Source organism: Melanerpes formicivorus, unplaced genomic scaffold (genome assembly GCF_026170545.1).
Source record: "Melanerpes formicivorus ecotype bairdi unplaced genomic scaffold, bMelFor1.0.p_v2 SCAF_7, whole genome shotgun sequence".
In the NCBI taxonomy this organism is placed as follows: domain Eukaryota; kingdom Metazoa; phylum Chordata; class Aves; order Piciformes; family Picidae; genus Melanerpes; species Melanerpes formicivorus.
This window is the reverse complement of record NW_027142359.1, coordinates 1,447,043-1,470,752: the sequence shown is the minus strand read 5'-3', so window position 1 is coordinate 1,470,752 and position 23,710 is coordinate 1,447,043. Positions and strand designations below refer to the sequence as shown.

Here is a 23,710-nt window from a genome sequence, read left to right as displayed (position 1 = left end):
TTCATGTTTATGAAGATGTGAATGGCAGTGTCAGGAGGACAGAGCCAGGCACTGTGATGTCCACTGATAGGACAAGGGGCAATGGGTGCAAGCTGGAGCAGAGGAGGTTCCATGGGAACAGAAAGGAAAACTTTTTTCCCTGTGAGGGTGGTAGAGCCCTGGAACAGGCTGCCCAGAGAGGTTGTGGAGTCTCCTTCTCTGGAGACTTTCCAAACCTGCCTGGATGTGTTCCTGTGTGACCTGCCCTGGCTGATCCTGCTCTGGCAGGGAGTTGGACTGAATGATCTTTCAAGGTCCCTTCCAGCCCCTACCATTCTGTGATTTGTGGGGTGTCCCTGCCCATGGCAGGGGGGTTGGAACTAGATGATCCTTGTGGTCCCTTCCAACCCCGACTGATACTATGATACTATGATGCTATGATTCTGTGTAAGCTGTGGTAAAAAAAAAAAAAAAAAAAAAAAAAAAAAAAAAAAAAAAAGGAAAAAAAAAAGCCAGATATCTTTTGCTTATTAAGAATAAAAATGCAAACCTTAGAAAGATTTGAAACTTGAAAATATGATGGTGCATCAGGTTTGCATTGTGTAGAGAGCTTCAGGTTATCAAAGTGCAGCTTTGAAGAGGCTAAAAGCCACAGACATCTAAGGACCATGGGACACACAGCAGCTACCACAATGTGGGAGGCTGTCCTTCAGTCTCTAAGGATGCACAACTTCATCCAAGATTTCTTGTGCAAACAAGATAAAAGTAAACCAAAAATGAAGCAGGACTGCTCTAGGCATAAGAAAGAAAAGAGACAGAAAGATGGCTTTTATATGTGCCTGGAACAGTCAGTGCAGTTTAGTTGATTATGGTGCACCAGATATTCCAAAGCAAGGTGCAAGAAACCTCTTAAATGGCAGCAATCAGAGATTTCCCTTAAATCCTGCCCTACAAGGTTTAATATATAATTCCAGCTTCATTAAAATGTATTTTGGAAGCCTTAGGCTTGCCATCTTTTTTTTCTTTCTCTTCTTTTCTATACAAGCAGTATGGAAATGGTCCCTGAACACAAAGTGACAGTTTTGTGGATTTTAGAGTGGATTGGTTAAAGGAAGAAGATGTGCTGTAAATATTCAGGAAAGCTGCAGATTGTTTGCCATTGTCTGGTTTGTCCACTTGGCAGTCACTAAAACTTGTTATGGAAGCTGCCCATGAAACACAAGTGTGGAAGTCAAAAGATTTTGATCTGTGAACCAAATAGCTGCCCTCTTATTTCAAGCCTAGCCAGATTCTGAGGCTTGACATGAGTTAGAGGTACACCAGTTTTCCTTCCACTTTGTTTCATGAGAGTCTAGCAGTGGATGGCTTGGGGACATCTTTGCTCAGGTTTAGAAGCAGCTTTGGAAACTGTGGGAGAAATCTGTGTAGCCAGGAGTGTGTAATGAAAATTAGATGTAAAGGAGAACTTGCCCATGGTGCAGTGACATCTGGAAGCTTATTTTCTCCCAACTTGCCTATGCCCTAAGAAACAAGAGAAGCCTTTTGTCTGCTCTTTCTTTGGTTACACTATGGGAACATTTGAGCTTCAGAGATCAGTGTGATGCAACACTGGATTCCTTAACACAAGAACTGTGGCCATCACTATTTCTGTTAGCCTTTATGTCTCCTGCCCTCATCCCTGTGACATCAAGCATAGGAGGTCAGATGGAAACAGTTCATGACTGTTGTCTCATCCTAGCTACAAGGCATTTCTGCCTAAAAATGACACTCAGCAACTGCTTAAAATGACAGGGCCAGTGTTACTCCACAGCCTTTGGGGACTGCTTCCACTGGTCCCTGCTCCAAACTGAGCATTGCAGGCTGTGAAGACCACAGGGCTTTGCCTGAAGCCAGACCTTTGGTTCATGCTTCCATCCCACCACAGTCATCCCTGCTGCACCTCCATAGTTAATTACTTTTGAGAACTTTCTCATCACAGCATGAACTGAGTGTGACTTTATCTGGTGACAGGATAATCTCATTACAGATGATGATCTTGTTAATGAATATCCCCAAGACAGAGCAATCTCATTATTAGCCCCCTCAGGATTTGTCACCTAAGAGCCAATGTATGATTATAGCTGCACAATGTCCTCCCAGATCGTAGTGGCCCAACATCTTGGGGCTGAGGTAGCACCCTCAAAGGCACATGAGCCACTGGACATAGTTAATTGGGATTTTGTCCCTGAGTACTTCTGGACACACTTCTCAGGTGAGTAGTCAAGACAGTCCAAGAGCTGTGTGCAGGGTTCACCTCTCTATTGTTCTGTGGAACAAACACAATGCAGTGGTATCAAGGACAACAGGAAGAGTTTGGCTTCAGAGCAGTGCCAGGACAGAAGTGTACTCTCTGTGTCCTTGGTGGAGTCCTCTCCAAGTAATCCCTTTGCATGGTGTCAGCCTACAAGTCACAGATCTTCATACCACTGCCAGCTGCTTCCCCGCATGAAGCATTTATAAAGAACAGCGAAAATGATTACCACGAAAAACTGCCAGCTAGGTAAAACTCAACCTGGTTCCATTTCCTCTTTTGTTTCTGGGAAGGTTAAGGTGGGAGGTAGAAGAGTGCTGAAGGCTAGTACAGTATAGGCACCTTCTTTGGGCATCAACGAGGTATTGAACTGTCTCAGTGGCCTGTGAAATGACCTCAGGCCTAGAAATCTAATAACAACATGGAAGGTGCTTTACAGAAGCTAACACACTGATCTGAGATCAATGTACTATCAAAAGATTGCCCATTGGAATGGGCTACCCAGGGAGGTGGTGGGGTTGATGTCCCTGGAGGTGTTTAAGAAAAGCCATGGTCTAGTTGATTAGATAGGGTTGGGTGATCATAGAATTGGGACCTCAAGGGCAGGGACACCTCACACTACAGCAGGTTGCTCAGAGCCACATCCAGCCTGGCCTTAAAAACCTCCAGGGATGAGGCTTCCACCATCTCCCTAGGCAACATGTTTCAGTGCCTCACCACCCTCATGGTGGAGAATTTCTTCATGGAGGTCTCTTCCAAGCTGGTTGATTCTGAGAATGGTTTAGAGTATTTACTCTTCTGTAAGGACCCACCCAAGGGAAGTGCCAAGGAGATGAGTACCATTACTGCTTCTGGGTTTGTAATCTGCAGCGCTGTGTTGGCACACAGTGCTTCCTAGACACACAGGAAGGTAGATTTTTAACAAATGCAATGATAAAAGAGAGGGAAGAGCAAGAGTGAGAGAGACTGAGATGCTGATTTTCTCCCCAAGCCCTGTTACACTGCAATCAGTGTTCCTTCTTGCTCCTATAGTGTTAACAAACCCCATGCTAGCTGAGAGGCTGGCAGTGCACAAAAGCAATACATTTTCTTAATTAATCTAGTGGATAGCAGGAACCTGAGCACTAAATCCCACCCATTTGATTTCATTGAATCAACTCTAAAGGTTAAGCTGCACTTCAGCGTTGGCTCTAGACAGCCGTGCCCTGCAGTGAGGTCAAGGGCATCTCATTCAAAGAGGAGCAGCTTAGTCAATGTCTGGTTATGAGGAAAGGGCTGATAACTGGTTCTGTTTTGATGAGAAGGCCAGACACTGGCGCACACCAAACAGCAAATGTGGTATTTGATGTCACCTGCAGTTTTCCTGATGGGTATGCTTTGAAAAGTGTGCAGAGAATTATTATTCAAAACTGCATCTCAGTTTAAGACCCCTGCAAACCTGGAGTCACTGGAAACTGCACGTCACTTAGAAGCAGCATCAGAGTCTAGCTCAGAGCAGCCTGGAGCCAATTCAGGGACCAACCAGCACCCTGTCTAGTTTGCCTATAGAAGAGCGTCACTGAGAGCTAAAGGATTTGGTAGAGAGTTGTAGAGGCAAGCTATACAAACAAGAGGGTGGACACTGGTCGTTCTCTGGCAGTGGTGGGCAGGGAGCTGGAGAGGGAGGAGGAGGCTGAGGTGGCCATAGTACATACTTTGCTGCAGCTACAGCTGCCCACGAAGGAGTTTCCTCTGCAGGCTATACACTGTCCCCACTTTGGTGGGGGCAAACTGAATCACCCTCTGCTCCCCTGATAAAGCAAAAATAAACTGTGCTTTGTAGTGATTTAGGGGGGAAGGAAAAAAAAAAGGTACTCTTTGGTGTGAAAAAGGTCATAGGCTGCATTTGATGATCTCAGAGGTCTATTCCAGCCTCAATTCTGTGAATGGTTTGAATCTGAGGGAGAGCAGGGTTAGATTGGATCTGTGGAAGAAGCTCTTCAGTGCAAGAGTGGTGAGACTCAGAACCAGGGTGCCCAGGGAGGCTGCCTCCTCTCTAAGTGTTCAAGGCTGAGTTGGATGAGGCCTTGAACAGCCAAGTCTCGTTGAGAGGTTTCCCTGCCCCTGGCGAGGGGGTTGGAGCAGATGATCTCTGAGGTCCCTTCCAACCTGAGCCATTCTGTGATAAAACTGCCCCTTGGTGGGTTTTATTTCAAAGTTGTGGTCCTGCTCACACAGGGAGGAACAAGAGGGTTGACTAGAGCCTTCAGGCATCCTTTCAGAACCTGAATTACCCCGGGATGCTGTAAAATTACATGTAGAGTTTCATCCCTAGGTTTTTATGGCTGCTCATTGATACTGCTCTGGTGAACTGAGCAGTCACACATGAAGGCTGTGCAGAGCTGTCCGTCAAAGTTCAGGGAACAGGAAGCAGGGTTCAGTCTCCCCATGTGCAGCCTGAGCTTGCAGGGTCCTTTATGTAACCAAGATCCCACAGGGCAATAGGGAAGCAACCCTGCAGGCACAGACTACAGGTTTAGTGTTGCTGGCAAGCTTCTGAAAATACTGCTGTGTAGGCAATCCTGAGAGAAGGAGGTAAAGCACACTCATTAGGAAAGGAGGCTGTCAGCTGCACTAATGCTATGCAAAAGAAACTCTCAATGCTGTTTTCTTTCCACAGTTTAATGTCTGGGCTCGCAGCCCTGGATGCCAAGACTTCCAGTCGGTTAGGTATCATAACTGTCACCTACTACCTGTGGACAACATTTGTGGCTGTGGTCGTGGGAATAATTATGGTCTCCATCATCCATCCTGGTGGAGCAGCACAGAAGGAGATCACTGAAGACGGTGGAAAGCCCATCATGAGCTCTGCAGATGCACTGCTTGACTTAATCCGGTAACCACACCCCTTTCTTTCTGCCCTCTGAAGGTACCGCTTCATACACAGCTGCACCTGGAGCCCGGACTAAGCTCTGAACCTAAGGGTGACCATTTTGGTTAAATGGATCACAGGATGTTGGGATTTGGACAGGGCCTCCAAATATCATTGAGTCCAACCCCCCTGCCAGAGTAGGACCATAGAATCTAGCACAGGTTGCACAGGAATGCATCCAGACAGGGCTTGAAAGTCCCCAGAGAAGGAGGCTCCACAGCATCTCTGGGCAGCCTGCTCCAGTGCTCTGGGACCCTCAGAGTGAAGAAGTTTCTCCTCACGTTGAGGTGGAACCTCCTGTGCTGTGGTTTATATCCATTGCCCCTTGTCCTATTCCAGGGTGCAACTGAGCAGAGCCTGTCCCCTCCCACTTGACACCCAGCCCTCAGATATTTCTAAACATTGATTAATTCTCTCTCAGTCTTCTCCAGACTAATCAGCCCCAGGGCTCTCAGCCTCTCCTCACAAGGCAGTGCCCTAGTCCCTCAACCATCCTGGCAGCTCTCCATTGGACTCTCTCAAGTAGATCCCTGTCCCTCCTGAACTGGGGAGCCCTGAACTAGATGCAATATTCCAGGTGTGGTCTCACCAAGGCAGAGTAGAGGGGGAGGTGAACCTCTCTTGATCTGGAGCAGAAGTAAATTTCAGAAGATGATTTTCAAGATATCAGATGTTTTCCTGGCTGCTTCTGGTAAAATTTAAATGAATGGCCACCAAGTGTATTAGAAGCACTGACAGCACTGGGGGAAGGGGTTTTTATCCCTGCTGAATTGCCTGCAGCCTGTGGACTTCCCCATCAAATCTGTTGTTAAGGTCAAGAGGGTATTAAAATGTGATGTTAATTTAAATAAGGGCAGACAGTTGTCATAGGCAAAACCTTAAATAGAAGGCCTGAGATCCACATTTTTCAGGAAAGAATTCTTTAAGGTGCTGTTTGTCTGAGAATTGCTGTGAGCAGCTGTAAAGGACACAGACCACCCTTGTGATCTTGCTCTTTCCTGTCTTTGTCATATTATTTGCTCTGCTTTGTGGTTTTTCCTTGTTTTACTTTGGCAGAAGGGAGAGTTGTTCTCTGAGAGCTGCATTATAGCTCTCATGAGTATCTAATAGCTTTGTCTGAATTTCCCTCCTTGGGTCAGCATCCCAGGTGCTGGTGGGATCAGTTTCCTGACTGAACACAGCATGTGCCTCAGATGTATTTTGCTTATGCAGAAAGACTCGGCTTTGCCTTTGGTTAGTAGTTCCTCACGTTGATGATCTCGTACTACATTGGGCAAGGGCTTTTAGCCAAGGGTGTATCTGAACCATAAAGAGTTCTCTTTGCTATTTGACTTATCATAGAATCAATAAGGTTGGGACTTCTTCAAATTAAAAATGTTGCACGGTTTGTCTTTCAAAAGCCCAAATTCCTGACCCTGACTGAGAGCCAGCACACAAAGTACTTTGAGTTACTGGGACCTCAAATCAGAAAGAGCTGGCATGAAAAGGTTCTACAAAGCTTTATTTTCCTCCTCCAACTTGCAGTTAGCCAGGCCATCTGAAACCTGCATATTGTCCTGTTTCATCAATGCCTTGCTGAGAATGGGTCAGATTATGTCAGTCATGGGGCAGCATCTGAACACTCCCTTCTTAGCTGTTCACAAAGCCTCCATCTTCATCTGTGGTGGGAAGATGCCTCCTTCCTGGTGTCTGTATCTCCCCAGTGACTTCCCCATGAAGTATGTGCAGTGGAATTCATGCACATGTGTGTGCAATGTTAAGACACATTATCTTGTTTCTGCTGCATAAAGGACTATAATCCCTACACCAAGAGGAAGGAACTGAGCAAGTTACTGGAGCTTTGAGTCCCTTAGTACAACAGAGTAGCATAAGAAGTAAAAGGGAATTTAAGAAGAGTGTAATTTTAATGATTGTCTTCACAGTGGCAATGGTGGGAAACCCATTGTGTCCTGCTAAGCTCTTCTTAAGGCCTTAATCTCAGACAGACAAAGGCATAGAGAGACATATGGTGCAGTTTTACATCCAAACTGACCTTAAAGCTGCCTCTGGAAAGGGGCTCCCTTCCCATAGGTTCACATCTCCTTCCTCACATCAGCACAGTTGCTTCTTGAGACCCAGAGTAAGCTGGGATGAGTCAGATGGAAAGGTATTTTGGTATGCAGAATCTAAATTCAGTTTGATAGTACTATGCATGCATAAAATGACCAAAGGTGTCTGCGACTGGAACCCGAGGTCTGAGCCACCATCTCATCTCTTCAGCTCTGTCTGGCTAGTCCCCACACACCACAGGTTTAGTGGGGAGCTTGGGGAACACTTTATTCTGCTGAGCCTTGCTGCAGGTAACATGCTGTCTCCTGATCCAAACAGGGCAAGTCTCATCTAGACTGCCACTTCCCACACATATTTACCTGAGCACACTGGAGTAGCTTGCATGCACATTTCAGGGTTTCGTGTCACCAGCCAGGCATGAGCTTTTAATCTGCAAACCCCTAAAGTCTTCACTGGTGTGGGCAGATGTCAGCAGCCACTGGCCAACAAGCCACTCTCATTATCGAAGCTTAGGAGGAGAGAATAAGGCTCAGGCTCCTTTCGCTGTGCTAAGCATCAGCCACAGCTGCAGCCTCTCTACTCTGAGTGCAAAAAAACCTTGGTTTTCATTCCTCTACTACAGAAATAACCATATTTACTAAATAAACAGAACAACCCAACTGAGGGGAATGGGCTTTAAGCCTAGGCAAACACTGTGGGTGAAATCCTGGCTCTGGAGAAGTCAATTGCAAAACTCCTAAATATCTGTGTGTGGAAGTCTGGATTAAACGTAATGATGTAGCTGCTGGTTTGAGCTAGACAAGCTGATCCTTAGCTCAATGATAAATCACTTCCATTCACAGCTGGAGACCATCTCGGCCCAGATTGGTTTATCTTCTCAATTCATTAATTTCCTCCCCATTTATCAATTGCATATGTGCACAGAAGTTTACACAGGAGACATCTGGGATGCTGCAAATGAAGAATGCTACATGTCCAAGTGGGCAGATGATAAATGTGACATAATTGTGGGGTTTATTTGAAAAGCACCAATCCTGGCATGGTGAATGCACGTGTTCACCCTCACTGATTTCAGAGCTGAAGGCACTTTGAAATGATGAGATATGTTGTTGTTATTATTATTTCCTGTGATGTTCTGTACATGCCATTGTCAGGTCTGGAATTTTTGGCAGGAAGGACGTTGCTAGAAATTCCATTTCTTGAATTTTTGGGCAAGGATTTTGCTTTCAGAAGTGGTTTTAATCAGAGATTAAAAGAATGTGTGGATGGAACAATGAATGGAACCAAGACCTACCCTAAACACCGGCAACATCAATCAGTCAGCACATGATTGCTCTGCATTATTTTGCAGAGGGTGCTTCCTCTGTGTGTTTGTCCCTTTCATAAAAAAACAACCCCAAACACTGCAGAGTTCTGAAAGGGCTCTAAACCTGACAGCCACCAAGAAATTAATGTACTTGTGGTGGGTTCAGATTACCCCCCAGCTAATTTGGAGAACTCCTCCCAGAATAAAATTGCCAGACCAGCTCAGTTTGGGATGGAAGCAAACGAAGCTCTCTTGACAAGCTAACTACAATTTAGAAATATGAAGTGCAATAAATAGGTACAAAATATGCAACAGATGTACTATACACATATATATGTTTACAATTGATAAGCAACACAGAAACTCCTCAGACCCCTCTGGACAGATCCAGGGGACCTGTTCACCTCCTTCCCCAATCCCTCTCTCCTTCCTGTTACCTCACAGTAGTCAAAACAGAGATCCCCCTGCAAGGCCACGGAAGAGAGACTGGAAAGTTGTAAACAGAAGCAACAGGAGAAGAAAAGAGCAAGAAGTGTTTATGCCTCTGCTCTATATGCCCATTAGCAATCCAATGAATTATATAGACCTTATCATCATTTTTCTTTTACATCCAATGATAATTTATTTTACCCTCAGTCTTTGCAGTCAGGGACTAGGCTAAAGTTCCCCCTTCAAACTGTAACAATACTGAATTGCATGCCTCAAAAATTGTATCCACAACTCAGTCAACCAATTTTTGCTACACTAAACAGCACTACTTCAAAGACTTCCTATCTAAGGGGAACCCCAAGAACCTGGGGGACAAGATCTGTGGATGCGAGTCTGCCCCTATATGGATTTCCTCATGTCCTCAGTCTGGACCAAGAGGCCACTAAACACAGTGTGATATATGTGAGATAACTGCGGGGTTTATGTTAAAGGCATCAGTCTTGGCATGGTGATGCAGATATTCTTTATAGTCTTTACACCTAGAATCTTTAGTGCTGCTTTAGCCTTAGGTATCAGTTTTTGCTTTAGTCTGATCCAGCTTCTACCCAGCTGCACCTTCTGCTGTCCATGCGGGAGACCTACTGAACCAGGCAGCTGACCTTGGAACCTGTGCAGGAATTCCCCCTTGCATAACTTGTCCCCCTCTACCAGCAGTGTGCCAGGATCCAGACTAAGGACAGGGAATGCAGAAGGCAGCTGTGAGTCTGCAGGAGATGCTGTTCTAGTGATGCCTCTCTCTTTAGCTGCCAGTTTATTGCTACGTTGAGACAGATACAAACCTGCCTTAATTATATTCATGGTTTCTGGTGCAAGCACTGCAAGGGTCACAAAAGTATAGTTTCTGCCATACTTAAAACTATAAATCCTCAGGCTAAGGATCATCCTGTTCTCTTTAATGCACCCAGTGCCTTATGAATGTGAATGGATTTATTCTTATGATGTGCAACACTTCTGTCATGAAGGCAAAGACCATCTTCCTGTCTTACAGCTAGAGAACCAAGACACATGGAAAAGGAATTACCTCACTGAGGACTGCTCATAAAACCCTGTGCTGCCAAGGGATATATCCTCAGCTGCCCCTGTACTCAGCACTGATTAGGCCACACCTTTAGCATTGTGTCCAGTTCTGGGCCCCTCAGTTTAGGAAAGATGTGAGATGCTGAGATGTGTCCAGAGAAGGGCAACAAGGCTGGGGAGGGGTCTGGAGCACAGCCCTGTGAGGAGAGGCTGAGGGAGCTGGGGGTGTTTAGCCTGCAGAAGAGGAGGCTTAGGGGAGACCTTATTGCTCTCTACAGCTACCCAAAGGCAGGTTGTAGGCAGGTGGGGTTGGTCTCTTCTCCCAGGCAACCAGTGACAGAACAAGAGGATACAGTCTCAAGCTGTGCCAGGGGAGGTTTAGGCTGGATGTGAAGAAGAAATTCTTCACAGGAAAAGAGACTGGCCATTGGAATGTGCTGCCCAGGGAGGTGGTAGAGTTGCCATCTCTGGAAATGTTTAATAAGAGACTGGATGAGGCACTTAGTGCCATGGTTTAGTTGATTAGATGGTGCTTGGTGATAGGTTGGACTTGAAGATCTCAAAGGTCTTTTCCAACCTGGATAATTCTGTATGTATTCTGTATGTATAGCTCCTGCAAGACCTCGTAGGGCCTTGTGCTAGGAACATGGCTTTTGGGGCACCTCAACAGAAGTAACAGCAATGAATCAACACACAGCTTTACCTTTTTTTTCCAGTGTGAATTACCCACATTAACTCAGTGCTATATCCCTTAAAAACAGAAAAGTAGCCTTTTGTGAGTTAAGATGAAGAAAGGCAAGATACCAATTTCTAAAACCAATTCAGACTGAGAGGTTTCTCCCAGAGCACCAAAAGGGGCCTATTTACAGCAAGAGTGTTCAGTTTCAAATATTACACTTGTTGAACTCTGCAACATACAGTTGGGGCTGGACTCAATGATCTCCAGAGCTCCCTTCTAACCCCTAACATTGTATGTGATAGTCACTTGGCAAGCAGGATAGAAGATGCCAATAATCTGAGGGCAAACAAGATGCATGACTCAGGACCACACTGTCTATGTTAGCAGTTATTGTTTCCACCACATTCTGCTGCCATGATCAAAATACTTTGGATTTAGAAGGGTCAGTCTTGCTGCAATTTACACCATGCTCCTTGGCATTTGTCACCAAGGGAAACAAGTTGGCTGATGAGTTAAATACAAACAAACCATGCCCTAGCTCGTGGCACACATCTGTACATTTCTGAAGTTTGCTGGAAGGATAAGTCACAGCTTTTTACCGCTGACTATGAAGGATTGCATCCAATTTAATAGCAGGTAGCAGGAAACTCCATCTGGCTTAAGCAAGAAAGGAAGGGGGTTTATACCATTAATAGTTAGAAGAGGATATAAACACCAGAGGATTTATGTTTTCATGGGAATCCTAAGCACTCTTTAAAATAATTTCCTTTCCTTCTCTTCAAGCTCTATTTTATTGAAATTGTGTTTCTTGAAAATAGGGCAGAAGAAACTCCATATCTGCTGTAGCTTGGGAAAAAGTCCAGAACCAGAAATCACACTTTAAAAAGTTTACAGCTTGACACTGAATTGTACAAGCAATAGTATATTTAGGAGTGCATTAACTGATCCAGGGTTTAAACTATGGAAGAAGTCATTAAAATAAGTTTGCCCTCCATTCCTACATCTCTTGCCAAATGCCTGTTGCCTACCACAAACTACCATTTTCCACTCATTTCAGACTATCAATTTTCTTTTATCTCATGAAATCAGCTTGGTGCCAGCACTGTACGTGACCAGATGTTCTCTTCTGGTTAATTTTTAAGCAGTCCAAGCTGCACAGAAGCCCAAACTGCAAACATTTACAGAGGACTCTGATGCCCCTAGAATGTGTGGTTCCTACTTGGCACAAAAGGAAACTAACATGGAAAAACAAAGAAGAGAATTATCTTGCCCCCCCCAATTATATGATTAAAACAACACTGGGGAGACAGAAGAACTACTAAGTAGCTTTTGCTTTCTGGTCAGTAGGCCTTAGGCACAGAGGGAAGAGTGTCCAAGTTAAATTGCATTAACCCTCCACGGGAATAAATTGTTCATCCTCCTGAGAATTGTCCTGGACATATTCCAGTGTAAATGTGCACTGTGTGTGAACTAACTTTGCCTTGCCAGAGCCACACTGGAAATACCCTGGACCTTTGATACCATTCTGCCTTTTCAGGATTCCTAAAGATGAGCTGTGCTTGTGCTTCCACTCAATGATTTGCCAAGAGAGCCAGCCATAGCCCTGATGGGACTGTGTCTGGAGCTTTCCTTTCAGAAGCGGCAGGGTAAGGAGGTTTGCCCTCCAGATCTCTTTCAGGAACTGAAAGGCCATCCTCAGGACAGAGAAAAAATTCATGTGTTTGGCAAAATGATTCCATGTTGTGGAATACTCTGCTTTGCAAAAAAAAACCCATGCAAGACAAAGTGGCTTCACCCCAGGAGGTGATTTTTGCATACTGTTAGTATCTTTGATCACAATAATGAGGATTCAAATGCCTCATTAATTCTGCAAAAGCCTTCTTTGGTCCTTTCAGCAGGAGGTAGCAGGACTGATACTGAGAAATGAGATAAGACAGTGGAGGTGATTGCTGACGTGCATTGTCCCATGGGCCCTGAGATAGGTAATTTGTTCAGGCTTACTGAATCACATTTTACCCTCGAGTTCAAGGGAGCAAACCCTGATAGAGCCCACTGACACCAGCAGGAAGGTGTTTCAGATGCATACCCATATGACTTAGGACAGGATTTGTGGCTGGTGGTACAGTAACGGTAGTCAGGAGTCTACACAGCTGCTGATGCAGTTGTGCAGAGGTCAGCAAAAGCTGCATCATTTTTGAGGTAAGATGGTGACATGGAGAAGGGCCTCAGCCTATAGTAAATGGAAACCAAACTGCTCTTCCTTTTTGTGCACAGCTGTAAAACCTGCACACAGCTGTCACATCAAGCTACTCAGACTCAGTTTTTCCTTTCTCTCTACCCTTCCAGTATAGAGTGACAGAGTAAGATTTCCATCAGGGAAGCTGTGCCCACAGCTGCTTTGTGCCCTGTGCAAATGTAGGCTGATAAAATATCACGAGGATATGCATGCAGCAAACCCCCAGTCTGGTGGCTTTAATTCCACAGCGTGGGAGACTGTCTGGTGTGGCAGGGATTAGGTACTGATAACATCAAAGTCTGAGAGCAAAACCAGATTGCTGCTGCAGAGCAGAGTGTGCCCCAGAAGGAAGGAAACAACATCTGCCCCACCTGTGGCTGCTCTTACACTACAGCAGCTGCTCTCATTTCTTACTAAAAAGATTTGCAAAGGCTGAATGCTTGGAGTTAGCAGATGTTGTAGTCAGGACTCTGAATGAGTATTTCAGATAGGCAGTAGGACAGCTGCAACCAGAATTTGGCCTGTGTTTTCTGATAGAGGCTATCCCTCAGATCAGCTATCCCAGTAGCTGTAAGCTAATAGCGTGTGGACAGGTCAGCTAACACATAAGAAGTAAAACACCTTAGCAGTGCTGCAGGTTGTATCACTGCTGTACTTCTCAGAGTCAGCAGCCTGCTGAAGAGAGCAAGAGGGCTCCCACATCCTGGCTGCAGTGCCAAGTTATGCCCTGACCTGAAAAATAGCTTCCAAACACAATTCAGCTTCCTAAATCAAATGAAATCTAGGGAAGCTAAAGCAGGCAAGTAGTGCTAATGGGTAGGTTAATTGCTGGGAGACAATGGAGAAGGCAAGAGGACCTGCCACTTGTGGTCTAGGAAGCTACACCCTCAGAGCTGCTCCTTAGACTAGGTGCTATCTGTACATGACAAAAGTCCTTAGGACTCTGTTCAAATTCCATGGCTCCCAGCCTGTACAGCACACACTGCCTCAGTCATGCAACACACATTTCTAGCTCCATACATTCTTACATCTGGATCCTCTCATCCTGGACAGAATTGGGGAAGACAGAACTTGCTAGCAGAGAGAGTAAGCCTGTGCATGACAGCAGGATGTAGCTGAGGAGGTGTTTAATAGGTCACCTGTGTGCACATGCTGCTATCTTAGCAAACCCAGGCCAGGGGTGCTGCGCTGAGAGCTCATGGTCTGTAGAAGAGTCTGTGAGCTGACAGTGAAGTTTTAGGCACATCTACTCTTAGCCTGGGTTGTGCTCTCCTGCTCTCTCTCCCAGAGCAGGAGATGCTCTGGGAAATGTTCTTCCTCAGGGCAGACAGTGTTTAGCTCTTCATTTTTTATGTAACCAGAAACCATATGTCTGAGTTTCTGGTGTACAATCATATCTTTGTCTTAGACCTAGATTTATCTGTGTTCCACACCAGCCTCACTCACTGTGATTCACCACATTTAATTCTCTATTATCATGAGGAATTACTTCTGCTAGGAATGCTGAATTGTGCCACTGGGGTTAGAGACAAGGTTGTTTCTACAAGGGAAATGAATCCCACATTGCTTTATGTTTCTTGTACTTTGTGTCCTGTACCTTGTAAGCAATCTGAGAGTAATGCTGGAAGTGTAGAAGCATGTTATCTGCTTAGCTTTCTTAATTGAGTAGGCATAACAGCATTTATAGGTGGTGACAGCAGAGTAGCTCAGCTGCAATTATTACTTTGTAAGCACTGGCAGTGTCTTTAATTCAGTATATGCCAGCAATAAGCACAGTGCCTGCTCTGAGCAGAAAGACAACCTCACTCTATGATCCTGATCCCAGATCTTCGTCTTGTGCACAATTGCAGTAAATCCATAGTAGAGGTCTGCAGGGGGCCAATCTGATTGCAGGGTGGATGTCTGGAAGATAATCGGTGGGCAGAAACTGACAGGCTGCAGTTCCCTGCTGTCAGTCTCGTGCTGTGTTTGGGCAAATGCAATGTCTGGATTTTGTGCTAGGCTGAAGCTCCCTCCCCAGCTGGCACTCCCCAGTGCTCCGGTTTGGTGGACTAAAGACCCACAGGTGGGCTGCCACAAGGCAGCCAGACTGGCTGGCAGTGAAGCCATGGTTTAGTAGTCATGAGATGTTGGGCAACACATTGGACTTGATGATCTTTGAGGTCTTTTCCAACCTTATTGATTCCATGCCCCTGCCATCCCTCCTCATTCCAGTTCCATGGTACAAAGTGAAATCCTCCAGCACCAGTGTCCCTGCAGTGACAAAGCTGGGAGCAGCAACGTGCAGCAAACATACCTCCAAAGCAGGGATTTCTCAAGCTTTTCTGAAGAGGCCTGACTGAGCCAACAACCACTCCCAGTCACCTCCCAGCTCGATGCTTTCTTCTCATTGCCTATTTTCAGCCCACTGGAGTTCCCATCCACCAGTTGCTCTCTTGAATGTTTTTAATCAACAAACCTGAATTTTGGCTAATACTGGATTTTTTCAATCCAAGTAAACCAGCTTAAAATCAAAAATAAGCTGACACTCTGGCAAACACATTCAGGTCAGTCCCTCACTAGATGAATTGTGTGGCTTTGGTAAGTCTGGTCTCAAAGGCTGCATCACAGTGCATAATATATTAAAAAAACTACTGGGAGAATTCCAGCATCCAGCATTAAGTGGGGAGTTGTAATTCCCACAGGATAAAGAATGATAAAGAAACAAAATGCTTTAATCCTCCACAAATTTGTCTAACATTCAATCTAGCTACTAACCATATGATACCTCCTTTCTGAAGCAGTCTTCATTGTTCTTAATTCTACTAATTAGGACTATAAAGCTCAGGGAGAAAATAAGTGGAACTCATCAGCACTTAAATTCACATTTCTTTGTGAAGCTGCAACTCCTAGAGCTCATTCACACTGAGCTGGGCAGCAACCCTGCCTGTGGATCTGTGCTCACAGAACAGCTCACACTCACACAGCAAGGCAGAGCACGACAATCACAGAGCACTCCAGCAGCACCTTTCATCTCGTCATCTCAGATCACAGAACAAAGACCGATATTAATGAAGCCTTTAACAACCTGGAAGCAGAATCCTACAAACACAAAACGCCAGTAACTATCTTGTCTCTCCAGCTCCTACAAACATCTTCCCAGGTCCAGCTCCACCCACCTGTTCTTCAGCTAGGCCCCTGGGGCTGAGGCAAAAGGTTGTGTCTACATCTGAAGGAAAGCAATCCACAGCTGGCTGCTTTTGTGTCTTGCTTTGGCTACAGATTCACCATCCTCAGCTTTGTTGGATTGTTTGTAGAGGCAACTTGATACTTCGTGCCCTTGCTTTCACTGCTCCCCACATCATTACACAGTGTCCTAAGCTAAAGCATCCCAACAAAATCAAAGGGTGTACAAAGGAACTGAACTGCTTTAAGTAAACCTTGCTACTTTATGATAATGCTGCCCTGTGGAAAGATGGATTGGATTGCCTTTAAAGGTCACTTCCAACCCAAGCCATTCTATGTCTTTATATGGCCAAAGCTGCTGGGGCTCTTAAGCAGGGCTGGTAAGATGGAAGGAGATGTTGCAGTGTCCAGCACAGCTCATGCTCAATGTTATCCTGCAGGATTACAGAGGAAGACATCAGGCTGCAAGGGGTAGGTAAATTGAACTGTCTTGTCTGCATTGAGGCCAAGAAAAGGCCAGAAGAGTTAAAGAAGAGTAACTAAAATGCTGCATATCACCCTTGTAACTTCCCTGGTAGTAACTTGCCTGTGTAACACCAGTTTGCCCTAAAGCATCAGCCTTAGCAAAAAGACCAACAATGGCCTTATGTGGCTTGTCTGGTCTCTCACAGGGGGCCAACATAGTGCTCTCATTTTCAGCCTTCTGTTCCAATCATCAGACAGTACCACTGCCATTTCATTAAAATTCTTCTCCCTCTGCTTTGCCCTGAAGAGGATGATCAGTCATTTCTTCATAGCAGTTGCTCTCAGTGCCTGATTCAATTGAAACAGATTGCACCTCATCATTTGAGGTGTCACCATAATGATCACTTAAAACCATAATGTCACATAATCATGGAATCAACCAGGTTGGAAAAGACCTCAAAGATCATCAAGTCCCACCTATTACCTAATATTAACACCTCTTGACAACTAAACCATGGCTCCAAGTGCCACATCCAATCCTTTTTTGAACACCTCCAGGGACAGTGACTCCACCACCTCCCTGGGCAGCACATTCCAATGGCGAATGACTCTCTCTGTGAAGAACTTTCTCCTCACCTCAAGCCTAAACTTCCCCTAGCACAGCTTGAGACTGTGTCCTCTTGTTCTGGTGCTGGTTGCCTGGGAGGAGAGACCAACCCCCACCTGTCTACAACCTCCTTTCAGGTAGTTGTAGAGAGCAAGAAGGTCTCCCCTGAGACTCCTCCAGGCTAAGCAACCCCAGCTCCCTCAGCCTCTCCTCACAGGGCTGTGCTCAAGGCCTCTCCCCAGCCTTGTTGCCCTTCTCTAGACACATTCAAGAGTCTCAATGTCCTTCTTAAATTGAGGAGCCCAGAACTGGACACAGTACTCAAGGTGTAGCCTAACCAGTGCTGAGTACAGGGGCAGAATGACTTCCCTGCTCCTGCTGGCCACACTATTCCTGATGCAGGCCAGGATGCCATTGGCCTTCTTGGCCACCTGGGCACACTGCTGGCTCATGTTCAGCTGCTGTCGACCAGTAACCCCAGGTTCCTCTCTGCCTGGCTGCTCTCCAGCCACTCTGTCCCCAGCCTGTAGTGCTGTATGGGGTTGTTGTGGCCAAAGTGCAGAACCTGGCACTTGGACTTGTTAAATGCCATCATGTGTTATAGCTGTTTTAAGTGATCATTATGTGACATTATTATGTGATCATTATTAAGTGGTCATTATTATGTGACATTTTTAAGTGATCATTATGTCACATAATGATCACTTAAAACAGCAGTAACATTGGGTTTTCTAAGCCAGTGCTGCACAGGGCTCCACTAGCACAGGTACCTGCTGCTGCCAGGAGGAGAGCAGGGCTGGAGGAGGTCTCAGTTCAGCCTGCATTTAGCTGTTCTCAATGCAGCAGTTCTCTTTGCAATGAGAATGGGCTTTTCACACAGACTTGGGGGCTGTCCTGCCTTGGAGCCTGAGCTGTACTTTGGATAAAACATCTGTTGGTGTGGTAATTTTAGGCTGATGCCTAGGAACGTTTTCCACTGATTGAGTAGAAAAGTGGTAGAATGGAAATAAATTACCATTGGATGTGAAAGGGGAAAATAATGGTCAAGTCTAAACAATTCTGTTGGTCTGATTACTAACATAAAGTAAGCTGTATAAACTAACTTTTTCTCTTTCTTGGCTTCTTTACACTAGCAGCTACCAGCTGGTGGCTTTTGCATGGCTTTGCTGACCTTGGCTGTGTTCCTTTGCTGTGGCTAAATACTAAAAAGCTGCTCTCTGCCCTTCTCTTTCTCTGCTCCCCCCACCTTGTACAGGGGAGAAGGGAGTGGAGAAGGGGAAGCTGTTGGTAACCCCCTGTTTATTTTCCAGGGTGGGGTTCTTGTGTTGTTTATACATTGTCAATATTGTATATTTTGTGCAGATTCATTGCATTTCACATTTCTAGATTTTAATGTGCTTGTAAATAGAGCTTCATTTGCTTCCACTGAGCTAGTCTGGCAATTTTATTTTGGGGGTAATTTCAACCCACCATAGCTGGTCAGAGGAGTTTCTCCTTGCAAGAATTTATGTGTAGAAAAGCATAGAATTGGGTGATAGGCTGGCACTGCCTTCTGCCTGTAGGTTCAGAAGCTTTGGGCTCAAAATAAATCAGCTCTGAAGACAATCCTGTTAGAATCATCACACAAATCTTGATTTCCAAATGCTGCACAGAAATAGGACTTGTTAACTTTTTTTTTTCCCCCTCAACTCTGCTCTGATTCCTCTTGGAAGCCTGTAGAGGGTGTGCTCTCCATTTCGAACTGGGATTGCATGCCTCTCTGCAAGCTAGCTCAAACAGCACTTAAACATGAGCTCCAGATATTACTGGGTGAAATGTTATGGGCTGAGCAACAGGGAAGGACAGAAAAGATGACAAGAGTCACTTTTGGAATTAAGAATCTGTCAGTACCACTGCACATCTCAGTGTGTGGTCACTGTCCTCCTCCAGAGCTCAGCCTTGAGCAAAGAGGAAGCTGTTGGCCTCAATTCAGTCTCTTTGCTCTGAAGACTCAGAGATATAGTAAAATAACATTTAGCAGAGATTCTGCAGCTCTGATCTCCTTTCTTTTAGACAGGGATGAGATCCTCTTTTTGAAAAGCAAACTGTTCTTGGTCAAACCTGTAATTTTAGTGATGAAAGTGCATCAGGAGGTTACTCTGAGTCACATCACAGGAGTACTTGGAAGTCTCAAAGTAGATTACAGCACCCAGAGGTCTCAGGAATCCACCCCTGAACACTGACTCTGTCTTGAACAGATCCAAGTAGGGAAGGAAAATTATGGGATAAAGGAATATTCTTCTTACTTAGCAGATGGGGAGGGGAATGATGGCAATTATGTTGTCCCAGTTATAACATGGAGACAGTGGCAGAGCCAGTGCTTGAAACTAGGGTGTCCTGAGTGTCACCTCAAATATTTATAAGCAAGTCCCCAGACTTGAATTCTGAGGAAATGTCTCACTGTCGAGCCTTCCACAGCTGCATGGCTGAGTGGGAGAGAGTGGCAGACATGCACCCATCCAGGCCTTGGTCTCTAGGAGGGACATAGGAAACAGAAGTTGGCTTCAGGTTCACAGAAATTATTCTTTTTTTTGTTCATTTTTAGGAACATGTTTCCAGCCAATCTTGTTGAGGCCACATTCAAACAGGTAAGTGGCTACAATCCTTTTGCTACTGATGAAAAAGATGATCTGGCATCACATAGAGCACATTATCTTCATAAACCAGAATCCAGACACACACATTGCATAATCCTTGAGATACTGCTAGTACCTTCAGCATTTAGCAATCAGTAACTCCCTTTCCATTAGCCTCAGCAGCCTTGGTATATGAGGGCAAAAACAAGCATAAAATGCATAAAACTAGGGCTGCATATCTGCATCAGCTCCAACTCCAACTGAGGCCAGACTTTTGAGGAGCTTCAGAAGGATGCTGTAGAGCAGCAGAACAATTTATCTGGTGTGCACAGAGTAGCTGGAATCTCTTGGAGAGCACAGAGAAATATCATGCGCAAGGATCTGATTATATAAATATAGTTGGGGGTTGGCCTAGATGACCTTTAAATATCCCTCCCAATCCAAACCCTTCTATAGGAACCTCTGGTTTTGTTGTGCTTCCCCAAAGCTTCAGCTGCTTTTACAGATTTTTAGCAGGACAGAGACAGGAGATGTCATTCTTCCTTTCATACTTGTCCCTCTAGGGGTGCTGCTTGGGGAGGTGGTGGAGTCACCATCATTGGAGGTGTTTAGGAGAAGACTTGATAGGGTGCTTTGTTGCATGGTTTAGTTGATTAGGTGGTGTTGGACGATGGGTTGGATGCAATGATCTTGAAGTTCTCTTCTGGTCTGGTCTGGTCTGGTCTATTCTATTCTATTCTATTCTATTCTATTCTATTCTATTCTATTCTATTCTATTCTATTCTATTCTATTCTATTCTATTCTATTCTCTCAGTTCCTGCTGGGCTATGTTAATGAACCCCTTCTGTTCTCTTCCAGTATCGCACCAAGAGCATTCCCATCATTAAATCTAACAAAGCATCACCAGAAAGCACCTCCCGTCGCATCATCATCTATGGAATCCAGGATGAGAATGGATCCAATGTCCAGAATTTTGCCTTGGATATCACTCCTCCCCCTGAAGTGATCTACAAATCAGAGCCGGGCACTAGTGACGGCATGAACGTGCTGGGGATTGTGATATTCTCTGCCACGATGGGTACGGCTCAGGGGTCTTTGGTTTGTAACAACCCAAAGAGCCATTTAAGAGGAAAAACAAAAATAGGGGTTGGGTGCTTTGGTTTCTTCATTCACTTTTTTCAACTTTAACTATAGCTAAACTTTATGGGGGGAAAGGCAAGTCTGTCACAGAGCTGTTCTCCCAAACTTTGGAAGATAAAGCTCCAAAACGCTTGGTGACTTCTGTTCCATGCAGTTCTGGTTCATGCGCTTACATGCTTCTGGGTTCATCTTCTCCCAGGCAACCAGCACCAGCACAAGAGGACACAGTCTCAAGCTGTGCCAGGGGAGGTTCAGACTGGATGTTAAGAGGAAATTCTACACAGAGAGAGAGATTGCCCATTGGAATGGGCTGCCCAGGGAGGTGGTAGAGTCACCATCATCGGAGGTGTTTAGGAGGAGACTTGACAGGGTGCTTGGTTGCATGGTTTAGTTGATTAGGTGGTGTTGGATGACAGGTTGGACGTGATGATCTTGAAGGTCTCTTCCAACCTGGTCTCCTCTCTTCTCCTCTCTTCTCTTCATCCTTTTGAGCTTTTCTTATGTACCATTTTGTCCTGACTGTAAAAAACACTAATAGCATGTGCTCAAAAGAGGTAGATATTGCTACACCAGGTTGACCCATGGCCTCTCTGCCAATACTGTGTCACTCTCTGGTCAGTAGCAGAAGTCCAAGAGAAAGTTTCAAGGAATTCTGAAATAAACAGGTCTGTGGCAGACTTTCTTTCCAAAGCCCAGGAAGTCAGTACACTTCCAATGCCCAGAGCTCCAGGTGTTGCGCACAAAGAACTTCCCATACTTCTCTCAGTCCAGGTGGCAATAGGCCCAGGTATTCCATGCTCTCATGGCCAAGAAAAAAATGTCCCTACACCAGCTCTCTGGTTAAAGTTCCCTCTACCAGGCAGAAAATGAGCCCTGGAACCTGCCCTATCTTAGTCTTATCTACCCATTCTTAATCAACTTTTACCACATTATTAGTGTAGAACATAACTCTTAGCTGAGCAGGAGCCCAACTCACACAGGGAGCCTGGGTGAGATCTCAGATGAGTGAGCTACAGAGGTACATCCTTTTATCATTTTTAAATCTGTGGATCTTCTCTTTGGTTGAAACTCCTGCTTTCTTGCATCATGCAATGTGGGGATTATATACAATCTAGCAATTTAGCCCAGTGGGCCCTAAGAGCTTCTGCCTGGTCAAACTAATTGGTTTCACTGGCTGGAGGAACTCATTGGTGCCATGTGTGTTCCATTATGTGTGTGGGTTTGGAAGAGGAACTTGAAACAAACATGCCCTGGTTAATAATAGAGTTCAGATGATTTCTACAAGGAAATACTGATCAAATCTTCCTTATCTAAGTTTATTATTTGAAGTTAATCTGGGCAGCACAGATAGTTACATAAAAGTTATGTCTTTGACTGTATTTATCATTTTATGGTTCCTACCAGCTCAAAATTCAAGTCTGAAATGAGCAGATTTGTATCTCTTAGGGATTTGCTTTCTCCAGTGGGTGGTGTTCCCTGTGCAACACTGCTGGAGACTGACTGTTCCCTCAGTTTGGAGGATTTTATAGTCAGTTCCTGAAAGTGCAGTGGCACAGCAAACACTATTCCAGTCAGAAAGTATTGGAAATTAATTACTTAATTACAGGTGCTGATTAGGATCAAGGGCAATTTTATACAGAGGATGGTCCACTGTGCTCCCAGAACTGAATGTTTTACCATGCCCCTAAGTCTTGCTGGCCTGGAGCTCAATAGATAGAAGCTGAGAGCTGGTTTCTTCCTGGCTGACATTCAGAAAAAGTCCTGCCAGTTGTGCCAGTCCTGCAAAAACATGTGGACAGGCCTTGGTGCTTTGCCGCAGGTTTGCTCACTTTGGCTGAGTCTTATTTACACAAAAGTCTCTTTACAGCTCTTCAGCACAGAAAACCAATATTAGGGTAGGTATGAGTTCTTCTTACAGCTTCTTTAAGGGCCTTGAACGGCATAAGAATAGCATAAAGGGATGAGAATTTAGACTTGAGCTTATGCTCAAACTCCTAACTTCTTCTGAAGCAGGAGGCAAATTGCTGAGTAATCTCAGTCCAGGAATCAATCCTGGCATGAACACTGAGCTTCTGTACCCAAGCATGCATTAAAGTGGGCAACAGTTGACAGGCGTAGTGTGATGTCAAGACAGATGAAAACTCCTGGTGCTGGGCTCAGCTGTGACTGGCGGTACTACCTCTTCTCCCAAGGATGCAAGGATTTCTGTTTGAGATTATGAGAGTGGCTAAGTGCTGAGATATCTGATCTTTCTTTCTTGGCAGAACACACACTCTTTATTCATTATAAGGAAAATGTTTGCACTGAAATGGAACTCGGGACATCAGGGCTGCAGAGAGAAGGCCCCAGTCCTGCCTGCTCCCACCTCTGCCCACCAATAGCTTGATGCTTAGGTGGGTCAGTGTTCTGAAGAGCAAATGTCAGTTATTCCAGAAGGCTGCTTTTTTCCTAGAATTAGAATTGGAAGCCAAGGCTCTTCTAAAACTGCCACTGACTAGGCTAGAAGAGCTGAGCTGTGTTTAATGACCAAACAAGAGCAACATGCTTAATAAAAGAATGTTGCTTTCTGGCCTAAAAGTTACAGCTTAGATGAATATTAACAGGCTTACAAACCCACATCTTGAATGCATTGCTGTGAAATCCCTGAGTAAAACTCCTTGTCTGCCTCCCCAGGAGATTGCTGCTAGAACCCCAGCTCACAGGCACAGCTGTGGGCTGAGGGACAGAGGCCAGGTTGCTGCTCACAGCAAGGACACTGCAG

General features: G+C 45.1%; 2 protein-coding genes across 4 annotated transcripts in view; one reads left to right on the top strand and one right to left on the bottom strand.

Moving 5' to 3' along the window:
* The window catches only part of PODN (podocan), a 108,588-nt gene that overhangs the window by 17,418 nt on the left and 67,460 nt on the right, over positions 1 to 23,710 (bottom strand). The gene's annotated exons all lie outside the window — the stretch shown is intronic.
* The window catches only part of SLC1A7 (solute carrier family 1 member 7), a 67,452-nt gene that overhangs the window by 14,891 nt on the left and 28,851 nt on the right, over positions 1 to 23,710 (top strand). For all 3 annotated transcript variants that reach the window (XM_068140621.1, XM_068140622.1, XM_068140619.1), the window contains exons 3-5: positions 4,929 to 5,144; positions 19,778 to 19,820; positions 20,668 to 20,887. In XM_068140621.1, the coding sequence (XP_067996722.1) occupies positions 4,929 to 5,144; positions 19,778 to 19,820; positions 20,668 to 20,887 (479 nt within the window). The remainder of the gene's footprint in view (positions 1 to 4,928; positions 5,145 to 19,777; positions 19,821 to 20,667; positions 20,888 to 23,710) is intronic.